The sequence below is a fragment of the Vulpes lagopus genome, chromosome 7 (genome assembly GCF_018345385.1).
Source record: "Vulpes lagopus strain Blue_001 chromosome 7, ASM1834538v1, whole genome shotgun sequence".
In the NCBI taxonomy this organism is placed as follows: Eukaryota; Metazoa; Chordata; class Mammalia; order Carnivora; family Canidae; genus Vulpes; species Vulpes lagopus.
This window is the reverse complement of record NC_054830.1, coordinates 68262304-68274521: the sequence shown is the minus strand read 5'-3', so window position 1 is coordinate 68274521 and position 12218 is coordinate 68262304. Positions and strand designations below refer to the sequence as shown.

The 12218-nt window shown below is 44.6% G+C and overlaps 1 protein-coding gene across 8 annotated transcripts in view; it reads right to left on the bottom strand.

Moving 5' to 3' along the window:
- PTPN3 (protein tyrosine phosphatase non-receptor type 3) overlaps positions 1-12218 on the bottom strand; it is a 110748-nt gene that overhangs the window by 39474 nt on the left and 59056 nt on the right. For all 8 annotated transcript variants that reach the window (XM_041763737.1, XM_041763741.1, XM_041763739.1 and 5 more), the window contains 5 exons: positions 11675-11763; positions 10544-10607; positions 8854-9026; positions 4859-4993; positions 1728-1904 (listed from right to left, as the gene is read on the bottom strand). In XM_041763737.1, coding sequence (XP_041619671.1) covers positions 1728-1904; positions 4859-4993; positions 8854-9026; positions 10544-10607; positions 11675-11763 — 638 coding nt within the window. The remainder of the gene's footprint in view (positions 1-1727; positions 1905-4858; positions 4994-8853; positions 9027-10543; positions 10608-11674; positions 11764-12218) is intronic.

Sequence of the window (12218 nt, the reverse complement as noted above, 5' to 3'; positions counted from 1 at the left end):
GGCTTATATGACTGAGGAATGGGATATAACTGTTAAGTAACTTAAATCCGAACACCCGCAGGTACCTACTGGCTACTGCACTGGTCCGTGGAAGTCTAGATGGTCCACAGTTCCAGGATGGGACTGCAAGCCACAAGAGGGGGGGCTGGCAGGGACAGTGTGACCGAGCTTCCCAGAACCACCAGTCCATTTCCTAAACCCTCTTTCTCCTTTCCCCAAAGCCACAGGACCCCACCTCCGACTCCCAAGGGGCTCAGGTCATGCCTGCCTGCCTGCCTTTCCCGCCCGGTAGATCTAGATCTGCAAAACCATGGTGTCACACAAAGGAACTCACGCCCTTCCACACTGTCACTTCAATGGGGCTGCAAGTTAAAGCAAGAGATAGTGATCATTTCAACAAAAGCATCATCCAGAGCTCAGGTCACAAGGAAAGAGTGACCAGAGGATTATTTACCCAGAGGTGTTAAGAACACAGATAAGCTGGAAACCATGTTTGCTGCGGTCAGAGACAACAGAGAGGTAACAACCTCATATTGTAAGTGGGAAGATTTGCAATTCACCTGCGATGTCTAGAATACAATCAGGACGCATTTAATGCTTTAAGCCTAGCAGCTAGAGTGGTAAAAATTGACAGATTAATTGAAGTGCCCTCTCCCTAATCCCACGCTGTGAAGGGAGGTGTTAGGTTTCTATATATCAAGTATAGTTTGGGCCCTAACAGAATCAATACCCAGTGCCTCTGGCTGACTCCCTAATGGTTGATCCAGTCCTCTCATACTTCAGCTTAAAATGTCATTTTATTTATGATTAGGGCTTGTCCACTTCAAAAATTTGATTTAGGATAGCTTACTCTAAAATGTATGGATACAGAAGAATTGTGAATTCATTAAGAGAGAGAGAAAAAAAAAAAGACCCATGAATAAGACAAAGAAGAATAGGGACTACACCAGAAACCTGTACTAAGGGAAGTCCATGCAACTGACCCTTAACTTGGAGCTCTCAGTTCCCTGGCAATCAAGACAAAAAGGAAACTTCGTGAATTCGATACAGCTACTGAATAATAAAAGAACTCAAGCCAGTACTTTTGGAGAGACAGTTTTTCCTGGCCTTGAGATGTGAAGGGAGTTTGTCACATTTAAAAAAGCAAAGAGGGGACATACAAGAATTTAACGTGAACCGCTGACAAAAAACTTAACAGAAATTCAGGAGACGTTCTGTGCACGTTTTTGCTTTACACCAACAATTCATTAAAAACAACCCTCTCTCCCCACCCAACACCCTGAGTGCCTACTGTGGATCTGAGAAGGCTTTCTGTGGATAGGTCCACGTAAGCATATTTCCAGCAATCCAGAAATCTTGCAGGGGTAAAACTCTGACAATCTAGAGAAATATTACTATTCAGGTTAACATAACTATACTTCTGGAATGTGAACTGATTTAAACTGGGCTTTGCTCATCAACTGGAAACTTATTTAAGAAAGCTAACATGTATGTGGACGGTAGGTCTTTGTCATACAAAAAAGAAGTGCGAGCTCGAGACCCCAGGCACACGGCTTGTCCTCCTGTGGCAGAAGGGACAGTCTGATTTATGCTGCCATCCTGGCACAGAGCAGCCTAGGGAGCTGGCTGCAGGCTCCAGCTCTTGACTTTAACGGCTCTCTCTGGGCCTGGGCAAATTCCTCAACAGCCACCACAAGCAGATACAAAGAAGAGAACAGGTTTCTTACTCTCGGTGCGGGCTTCGGTTCTGAGAAACCTCGGATTCGCTGTCTTTTGGGGACAGGGAGCCCTTGTACGTGTAAAACACATCTTCGGTTTCGGTAATGTAGGTCATCTCGTTCGCAAGGTTATCTGCAGAAGAGTGCCGTGGCTTTCGGATTTCGTGCCGGAGCCGAGGACTTCGCCTGTGTGGGGAAAAGGTCGAGTGGGAAGTGTTGAAAGCAAATTCCACTGAAAAACTTTATCAGGCATCGGGATCCAACTTTGTGCCCTGACCTTTCTAAGGATGCCTTGGCAGACGCTGTTGGAAATGAAGAACCGGTTAACCCGTTACTACACTGCAATCCACCAAGGGCCACACGAATCCTTGATACTCTCAGCCCCGCAGTGCAGCCTCCAGAAAGGAAGCCTCAGCCATATAAATAGGCAGACAAGACTAATTTATGCCCTTTGGGAAGTGGGGAGTGTTGATTTAGGGTGGGTTATTCTTCTGGGAGGACTTAAGCTCTCAATGCACAATAGGCTGTACTGACTACTGATCTGTTCTCCAGATTCATTCAAACACCAGTATTAACTAAAGGGTTTAGAAGCAAAAGGTTAGTTATTGGCAAAACCGAAACCTTACTTCAATTGTATCCCTTCATGTGAATTTCACTTAATCCAAGAAGAAAGGTTTTCTTTTAAAAATATATCCTCTATGTCCTATGAGATGGGCACGGCAGCACCATCCCGTTCCCCTGATAGCAGCAGCAGCTGTGTGGCTTCAGGCAAGTCACACCACCTTTCTGGGCCTCAGCTGTACCTACCTGCTCCTGAGAGTGAACCAAATGAAGCGATGTTCCCCGGACATCAGCTCCTGTAGTGGGTGACCCCAGGCTGCTGAGCCGCCTTCTATTTTCTCTCTGTGTTTCCACCTCCTTCTTCCTTAGCCATTTTTCCTGGACACCGTCAGGGCCTCCACTATTCCTATTCCCTTGGGGCCCAGATAATCAATAATACTGCGTCCAGAGTAGGGGAGAAAGGCTTGTGACTCCTCAGGAGGGGACCTATAAATAGTAGTAGGAGCTCCAGGCCACGGGTGTGGCGACATCAAAGCCCGCTGTTCTCCTGGATGCTGTCCTGGGCCTCTGCTCTGGGGCCCTGGCATCGCTGCCTCGGAGGCTTTCAGACAAATTAAGCTGCTACTTTACAGAATAAACTTACCGTTTTAGAACGAAGTGCCTAAATCTGGGGAAACCAGGACACAAATCTACGTTGTCATGTTAATATTTCTGACACTAAATACCATCAGCATCTCTGCCTAGAGCATTTGGCCCCAGGGCAGGGTCCTCACCCAGCCGTCTTGCACAGTAACTCCATTTGTGCCTGTTAGGATCTCCCTTGGTCCTACATTAAGCAGGGCACGGGATATGATGAGCACTGGGGGTTGTATAAGACTGATGAATTACTGACCTCTACCTCTGAAACTAGTAATACACTATATGTTAATCAATTGAATTAAAAAAAATTAAAAGAATATGAACTCTGACCCAGTGATACTAAACTCAAATCCCAGATCTAACCTTAGATTACTTATATTATTTCTCTGTGCCTCAATTTACTCATCGGTTAAATGGAAATAATAATAGTATATCCTCATACAATTGCTGTGAAGATGAAATGAGTTAGTAATAAGTACTCAAAAACACTATTATCATCATCATTGATTATACCTATTGAGGCAATAATAACGAATAATTGTTCTTTTCAGAACCCCTTTTGTGTCTGCTCATTTTGTATAATTTTCCTTAGACTTTCTCAGTCATTACTATTCAGGGCCCTAAAGAATGATCAATGTTCAAACATTCTTACTGCTTTTATCAAATTTACTGAATTCCATGGATTCTTTTAGAATTTTTCCGATTTCTAAGACATACTGTCCATTTCCATTTACATAAATTATTACACAAATTAAAAGGGTTTAAAAGTTAGAGAAAAGGGATCCCTGGGTGGTGCAGCGGTTTGGTGCCTGCCTTTGGCCCAGGGCGCGATCCTGGAGAACCGGGATCGAGTCCCACATCGGGCTCCTGGTGCATGGAGCCTGCTTCTCCCTCTGCCTATGTCTCTGCCCCTCTCTCTCTCTCTCTCTCTCTCTCTCTCTCTCTCTCTCTGTGACTATCATAAATAAATAAAAATTAAAAAAATTAAAAAAAAAAAAAGTTAGAGAAAAAAGAAAGAGAATCTCCCTCAGTCCTCCTAGATCCCTCCTTGGTAATTTACAGGTCCACCTGGGTCTTCTGTGAAATGAATACAAAGCCACGGTCTCTAGTCCTGCGTGGAGCTGGGGCAATGTTTCTGGCTTAGTTTCCCTCCTGCTGACAGTGCCTGGCCATTTTGGACACGTTCACAAAACTGATCCAATGTCTCTGAAGAACCATTCTAATAAAATAATGATAATAATTCCACCTCATTTTTTTAAAAAAATCACTTACAAAGCACTTGTACACTGTCATTTGTGGTGATTGTTTGAACCCTCTGACAGATGGGAATACTGAGACCAGAGAGGTAAAGAAACTTATGAATTAACAAAAGAGCCAAAATCTGAGTCTGGGTGATGCAGCCACACACGTCCTTCGCACTTCGCCAAGTGCAACTTCCTTCCTGTTAAGCCATCATGTTAAATGCTGGCAGGCTACTTCCCCAGTGCATTTGCTACTACTGTTGCTGAGGGCCACGCATCCTACACCGTATACCTTTACCACATTCTCCCCAAGTTCATTTTGTGTGATGTTAATGGAAAAACAGCTTAAATAAATCTCAGCGGGCTTCCTTATCACAGGGTTTCCCGGAACATTAATCTCCCAGTGAGTCCCTTAATTCCAAGAGGGGTGTTTTTTTCAGTAGGCTGTAGTTCTCAAATTCAGACCAGCAAGTTTTTAAAAAAGGACATCCCAGCATTACACACTAAGGAAAATGTTCAGCTAGGCTTGCATGTTTCACAAAAACAGCCAACTGTTAGTTCTGTAACAGCCAAGCATGCAAACATAAACTCCGACTACAGGCCGCATCTATATTGGGAAAACTTACAAAGCTGAATTTTTAAGAGACATAAAGTGTTTAGTGGTGGGTAATACAAAAAAAAAAAAAAAGGAGGACGTACCAGTTGGGAGTGATGGGAGGGGATCGAGAAGGCAGGCTCTTGGTTTCTAAGTGCTCCACTGACAATGATCTCCGCATGGCTGGGTTCCACACCATCCCTCCAATCACCTTTTTACAATACTGGTTATTTACAGACCTGAAAAACCAGACGCAAGGTTCACTTTCTACATGGACAGATGTGTTCAACAAGAAATTACAGCATATAATAAACAGTCTATCCATGCTCCCTTTCTGATGAAGGGCTGGTTAGCACCTGGATGACACCAGCCAAGGTTACAAGGAGTAGAGGTACACAGATCACAAGTGGTTCCTTTTTGTCCTGGCTTTTTCTTGTTGTTTCTTCTCTTCTGGTGAAAATATTTTCTTGGGCCTTACTACTGCAAGCAATACAGCTGCTTTCAGGATATAACCAAACCTTTCCACGAGATGAGGAGGAATTTTCAGGATAACACAGTTTGCATAATGTCAAGGAATGTTCGCTTCGCTCACAATGGCTTGAATACAAACATGAACCATCCTTCCAGGAAGGTGCTCTTTGCCATCCTAGCTGGCAGAAGCCATGAGCCCTAAATCACAGAACTCTTTGAAAGAAGGCCCGAGAACATGCTTCGGCAGCAGAGTTCCATGCCACGTGCTACATGAATGGGCCTCCCTGAAGCTGACTTTCATGTTTTATTGACACCTACAGAATTTAAATCTTATCTAATGAGACCCCTCAAGGAATGAACTACTTGAAAGGATGGCATTTGAAGTCAGTTTAAAGGAAACTCAGCTCTGACATTCCTAAATTTTTTTTGTTTTTTTTGTTTTTTTAAATTTTTATTTATGATAGTCACACACACAGAGAGAGAGAGAGGCAGAGACATAGGCAGAGGGAGAAGCAGGCTCCATGCACCAGGAGCCCGACGTGGGATTCGATCCCGGGTCTCCAGGATCGCGCCCTGGGCCAAAGGCAGGCACCAAACCGCTGCGCCACCCAGGGATCCCCTGACATTCCTAAATTTTAAACAATGCCTTAAGACCCCAGAAGAACACAAAAGTCCCCCTAGAATATCAATGTGCTAATTTACAGTAACAAATCTCCGTTGTCACCCTGCTCAAAATGCTCACTGCAGCATCACTAAGAGAATCCACATCAGAAAGCAAATTAGCATTGATTGAGAACACTGCCTCAGAACAAGGGGAGCACGTGAGAGGACTCACAAGTTTAAGGTCATAGTTCCCCACAGTATGTGTCACGGATTATTATTTTTTAAAATATTTTATTTATTCATGAGACACAGAGAGAGAGAGGCAGAGACACAGGCAGAGGGAGAAGCAGGCTCCATGCAGGGAGCTCGGTGTGGGACCCAATCCCGGGTCTCTAGGATCATGCCCTGGGCCAAAGGTGGCGCTGAACCACTGAGCCACCCGGGCTGCCCATGTGTCACAGATTATTAATAGATTCTCTTTGATTGGGGCAGGGAGGAGTCCCAATGTCTCTTAAGTTTGCAAAATTCTGATCAAGTTCCTTTTATGTGGAACCTCTATCTGGAGGCCCCATATGCAAATATGTATGTCTAGCTCTAGGATTGGGCAAATCATGTAAACTAAGCCTCAATTTTCTCATCTATGAAATGGACACAGTGAGGGCTGAAATTTGCAATACAATGAAGTTGGTCTTAATAATAAAGAACTGCTGATCCATGCCCCCCAACTACCGATATCCCAAATGACCCTCAACGGCAGATTAAAAATAGCTCAAGTTCTTGGACTCTTGAATGTTGGCTGGCCTGTGACTGCTCTGACCAAGAGTAGCTGTGCCAGTTCTGGGCCTGGCCTTGATGATGACTGGCTGCTTCTGCCTTAGGCCCTTGGAGCCTGAATTTCTGCACAAGACATCAAATGACCCTGCTGGAGAGTGCACATGAAGAGGGCCTGAGAGCAGAGAGAAGTGGGGGGTCCAAGTGAATCCAGCCTTCCAATCATTCCATCAAGCATGGAAGCCATGTTATCTTGGACCTACAGCCCAGCCCAGCCCAGCCCAGCCCAGCCCAGCCACCAGCTGCTTGTCACTGAGAAACCCTGGTCTATGCTACATGGATCAAAAGAGGTGGCTGGCCAAGCCCTTCTCAATTTCTCAATTCACAAAATCTCAAGATAGAACAGAAAGATGGTTGTTTTTTTGTTTTTAAAAAATGTTATTTATTTGAGAGAGAGAAAGAGAGCATGTGTGTGTGCAGGGGAGGAGCAGAGGGAGAGGACAAGGAGACTCTTTGCTGAGTGCCTGGGGCCCCATGTGGGACACAATCCCATGACCCTGAGATCATGACTTGAGGCAGACGCCTAACCAACTGTTCTATCATACGAAAATAGGGGTAGTTTATTTTGCCATAATGGATAAACAGAACCTGCCCAATTCACCCCTAACTCTGTGTTGGCTGTATGTTACAGAAATGAGGAAATTCGGGACGCCTGGGTGGCTCAGCAGTTGGGCGTCTGCCTTCAGCCCAGGTATAATCCTGGAGTCCTGGGATCGAGTCCCATTATCAGATTCCCTGCATGGGGTCTGCTTCTCCCTCTATGTCTCTATCTCTCTGTATCTCTCATGAATAAATAAATAAAATCTTAAAAAAAAAAAAAAAGAAAAAATTCAAACAAATTCAAACTAAAAGTGATGCAGGTAGTAGGATTTGAACTCAGTCTTCTTAGCAAAGTCCATGTTTTCAACTGCTCCCAATTCAATCCTGTCAGCTGGCCCGAAGGCTCAGATCCAACTAAAGTGAATACTATATTCCAATAAATTATGTCTGTGACATGTTCAGGAAGGGCTACTGAATGTATAAAATACTAGATGATATTATAGGAGCTAGAAACTTTTTGTATTTGTTCTTGGTTCATCAGAAGCTGAGAGAGAGCACTTAGCACCATAAATACTATCACTGATGCTAACAGAAATACTAATTGAGTCTATAAAAAGCTACCTAATGATTATCAGCATACAGTGCCACGTAGGAGATAATGGTTCAGACAGGGGGCATTGTTCCATTAGTAACAGCCACATCAACAACACAAAATTATGAAAACAATTTTTCAAGTCAACAAACAGTTTACAATTAACTTGATAGTTTCTGTTGTATCTTTACTTAGAAAGGCAGTCTTAGGGGGCACCTGGGTGGCTCAGTGGTTGAGCGTCTGCCTTTGGCTCAGGCCCTGATCCCAGAGTCCTGGGATCGAGTCCCACATTGGGCTCCCTGCAGGGAGCCCGTTTCTGCCTCTGCCTACGTCTCTGCTCCTCTGTCTCTCATGAATAAATAAAATATTAAAAAAAAAAGAAGGCGGCAGTCTTAGAATAAATACACAAAAATACAAACTGGATTAGTTTAGGAAATCCACTTTAATCTAAAGGTAAAATTTTTAAGAGTAATTTCTTTCGCTGCACTGCTCATGAAATATTCTGATTATCCCTCCTGTAGATACTAGTACACATGGGATTGTTATAAGATTTAAATATAATTAAGTATGTGCATGGTACAAAGGAAACAATTGCCAGTTTTCATTATTGCTGTTATTTTATGACTGTTACATGTATTATGTCCCAACGTCACTTGACTCTGGGAAACTTCATCTCTGCTCATTCACTATTTGGGAGCACTGTATCGAATTAACATTCTGTGGGAGAGGCTGTCTTAGTACCATGACAATCCTCAGAGTCACTGCCACGTGCTTCCCTTACAGGGACATGGAGTGGGAGCAGTTGTAATTCTGGCTGCCTGGGCGCTGCCCGGGCAACAGAGTTGTGGAGGCCGAAAGGAAGGATGAGAACACGAGCAGTACCTGAGTCCTCGTGGAAGGAGACCGTGCTGTCCCTGGAGACACTTTCAGCCGTGCAGCTCCAGCTCCAGTGCCTGGGGTCCCTGGATGATGGCAACCCCTTCCCCCGAGGATGTCCGCTACCCGGCAGTGACCAGGACATATTTACATCTCAGCCTACTGTGGATACTTAAGAATACTCACTTTTTCAGGTTCCTAGAGCCCATAGTCCAGTACTGAGACAGGACATTCTTTTCTTGAGGTAGTAGCTTCTTTGCCTGAAAGAATGTATGATGCTCGACACAGGATTTCCACAAGTTTTTGCAAGATCGGTAATTTAACATGTTGAAGGCCACGATATGTTCCCTGGATTCAGTCTGGGGGAGAAAAACAGAGTAGAGATTTCATCTCGACAGGTGAAGGAGCAGAGGCTCACAGGTGTTCTGTGTCCACACCAGGTAAGGTGCAACAGAGAGCAGAAAACAAGCTTCAAAATGCCCGAGGCCATAAATCAACGTTACAGGAATATTCAGGAACAGGATCTGTTAACCATCTTATTAATGCGGTAAAGATGACCTGACTCTACTCTTTACCATCACTTGTGATCCTTCACGAAGACTGATTTTGAACGTGCTTACATTCCTAGGTTGGATATATTTGGAGCAACCAGAAAAAGGCTGTGTGATACATCTTTTAAAATTTAGCTCTGGGAAAATCTCTCCTGAAGAAACACTCTTCCATTTCTCTGCAACTTGATATTTTATAAGCCTGTGGATTTCTCTATTTGTCCCCCGAGCACAGAGTTAAATCAAGTGCTCACATATTTTCATTTTAATGATTTCCTTGATCTTCAACTACCTAAGCTTTTCTTTTGTTTTCAAATTAAATTACCACCTTCTGCATTTTGGGGCCACTTTCAATCTTGCAATGGGGTGGGGGTCAGAGGAGACCCAGATTCTAGTTCTAGTTTGCTTTGAGCATTAGTGTCCTCATTTCCAAGCATTCACTGCTATATGGAGACATTTTAAGTACGTATTATCTCTGAAACCCTGGAAAATGAACATAGCGACGATAAGTAAAAAAATATAGAGTATAACAGGACAGAGTGTGGTATCGTGGAAAGAGCAGGTGTCTCTGATTCAAATTCAGAAAACTGTGGGAGCCTCAGTTTCGAAAACTTTGAGTCTTCTTCTCTATCCAGAGTCATCTGGAGAAGGGTGGTCACCTCTTAGGAGACATATGCGAAGATGACTGTGCATTTTATTTTTTTAAAGATTTTGTTTATTTGAGAGACTGAGAGTGAGCATACACACAAGCAGGAGGAGGGGCAGAGGGAGATGGAGGAGCAGACTCCCCGCTGAGCACAGAGCCTGACACGGGGCTCGATCCAAGGACCCCAAGATCATGACCTGAGCCAAAGTTAGACGCTTAGCCAACTGAGCCACCCAGGTGCCCCTCCTGTGCACGTTAAACACATCACGGGAAGGAACTCATCTTGTTGACATTCATTGCTACTCTGTGTGGGCTCATGCCAGGTGCTCTGTCCAATGCTCTTTCGTTTAATGTTCTTGATTCCCTGAGAGGCAGGTCCTACTGCATTCCTGGAACAAGACAGCTTAGGCTAAGGGAGGTTAAGGGACCTGCCCAGCTGGTCAGTGGAGGTGGAGGAGTGATGATCTAAACCCATCTCACTGACTCCCAAGCAAGTTACATCTCCAACCAGAGAAGCACAGGGAATTCTATGGGAACTCTGGATTCCGACTCCCATTTTCCATCCACTACACGCCAAGCTCTTTCTCCCCCAACAGATGGCCAGCTGCCTGCACCTGCCGTAGAGCTACTGGCTGAGGTGGCTAAAACCTCAAGAAACAAAGCAAGCACAGACATAACTCACCTGTTTTTGTCGCTGATGTATAAAGAACTTTTTCCTTTTGAAAGAAATTTTCAGAATGTTCACCCTGCAAAAAAAAAACACACACACAAAAGGCACATAGGGATCAGATGGGTGGCAGCTGACACCTCTCCATGTGTGTCCTCTACTCTGTGACCACGAGGAAGGCGGGCTCCTAGCTTCCAAGAATTTACCTCAGGGTAGAAATGATGGCAGCTCGTTGCCTCGGCCAGATACCAAGGAGCTGACTGAAGCTGAGGATCACATAAGGGCCGTTGGATTATGACGTAACTTTTAAAGAACAAGAACCATGGGCAATGTGCTCTCTTTGTGGTCAGCTGCTTTTGTGATGTTGCAGCTTGGCCTGAGCTTGTGTGGGCCTGGGGAGAACGGCTGAGGGCAGCGTGGAGCAGCAGCAGGAGGACAGGAAGCAGGAGGACAGACAGACCTGGATCTACACCCCAGCTCTGGTACTTTGTGGCTGCGTGTCAACAGCTCCTCTATTATTTGCATAAGGACACGATTAGAGCTCCCACAGACAGCATCTTTATACACAAGTCCCCTACTAAAAGCTTTACTAGCAGTCCCTCAATTAAGCCTTGGAACAGTCCTGAAATCCATGATTACGCCCATTTTCGGAAAGCAAAACTGAGGCTCAGAGACCTCACCTAACTGCTCAAGATCATGCAACTAGGAATGCGTGGAGTCCTGCATCAGAAGTCCGTGGAGAGCACTGCCTTCTCCAGAGGGTCTTGGGAGGATTCAAGTCTGAACACTTGTAAAGGGCCAACTACTAACTGAGGAACCACACTGACAATACAATTCCTGCCCAGAGGAAGTTCTCTGAATTCTGGCCACTGTGCTGCCCAGGGCTTGTACCAGTTTATCCATGTTTCTAAAGAGTATCCCAAACAATAGGGTGACTGGGGGAAGAGGATGCCGGTGAAAACCCAACTACTGGTCCCAAGTACTGAATCTGGGTCAAGCCTCCCAGAGGTCAGAGGTAAAAACCTAGGGTAAAGTCTCTACCCCTCCTTCAGAAATAAAAGTTTAAAATTAGACATAACGTTTCTTTTGTTCGGCATATTTTTAAAGCATGATTCAGAAAAATAATTAGAACTGGTTTGCACTTACCAAGGATAGAAACTTGTGCAAATATATTTTCGGTACACGGCGATGCCCGCAGAAGCAATCCCAATCATTAGCTCTAAATTGTGCAGATCCTGTAAAAGGGAGGAACTCAGATTCACAGCGTGTCACAGTCATGCCGATGCCCTCTGGTAACTCAAGCACCCACGCTTTTATAAATAGCGTATGTATAAGCTCCAAAGGGGAAACGTTATGGAAAACAGGCGAGGGATACTTCAGATCCAAATACTCAGCACCAGATGCTTCTAAAGCGAATGCACACTGCCTGGCACCTACACCTGGGTCCCAGCAGCCTAGAGACTCTGTTACCAGGCAGGTCCACACATCATTCCACAGAATCTTCACATGAGCATCCGATTATACATTTTCAACAATCAGATATCATGCTGGTATCAGAAAGGCCTCGCCCTCCGCACAGCTTCCCACTAATCTCAGCTCCCATCACTAAAAAGGCGTTAGTTAGCTATTGTTGTGAAGGGGAAGACTGCTGTCTTTAAATCCAATGAATAAATAAATATTGCCTATAAAT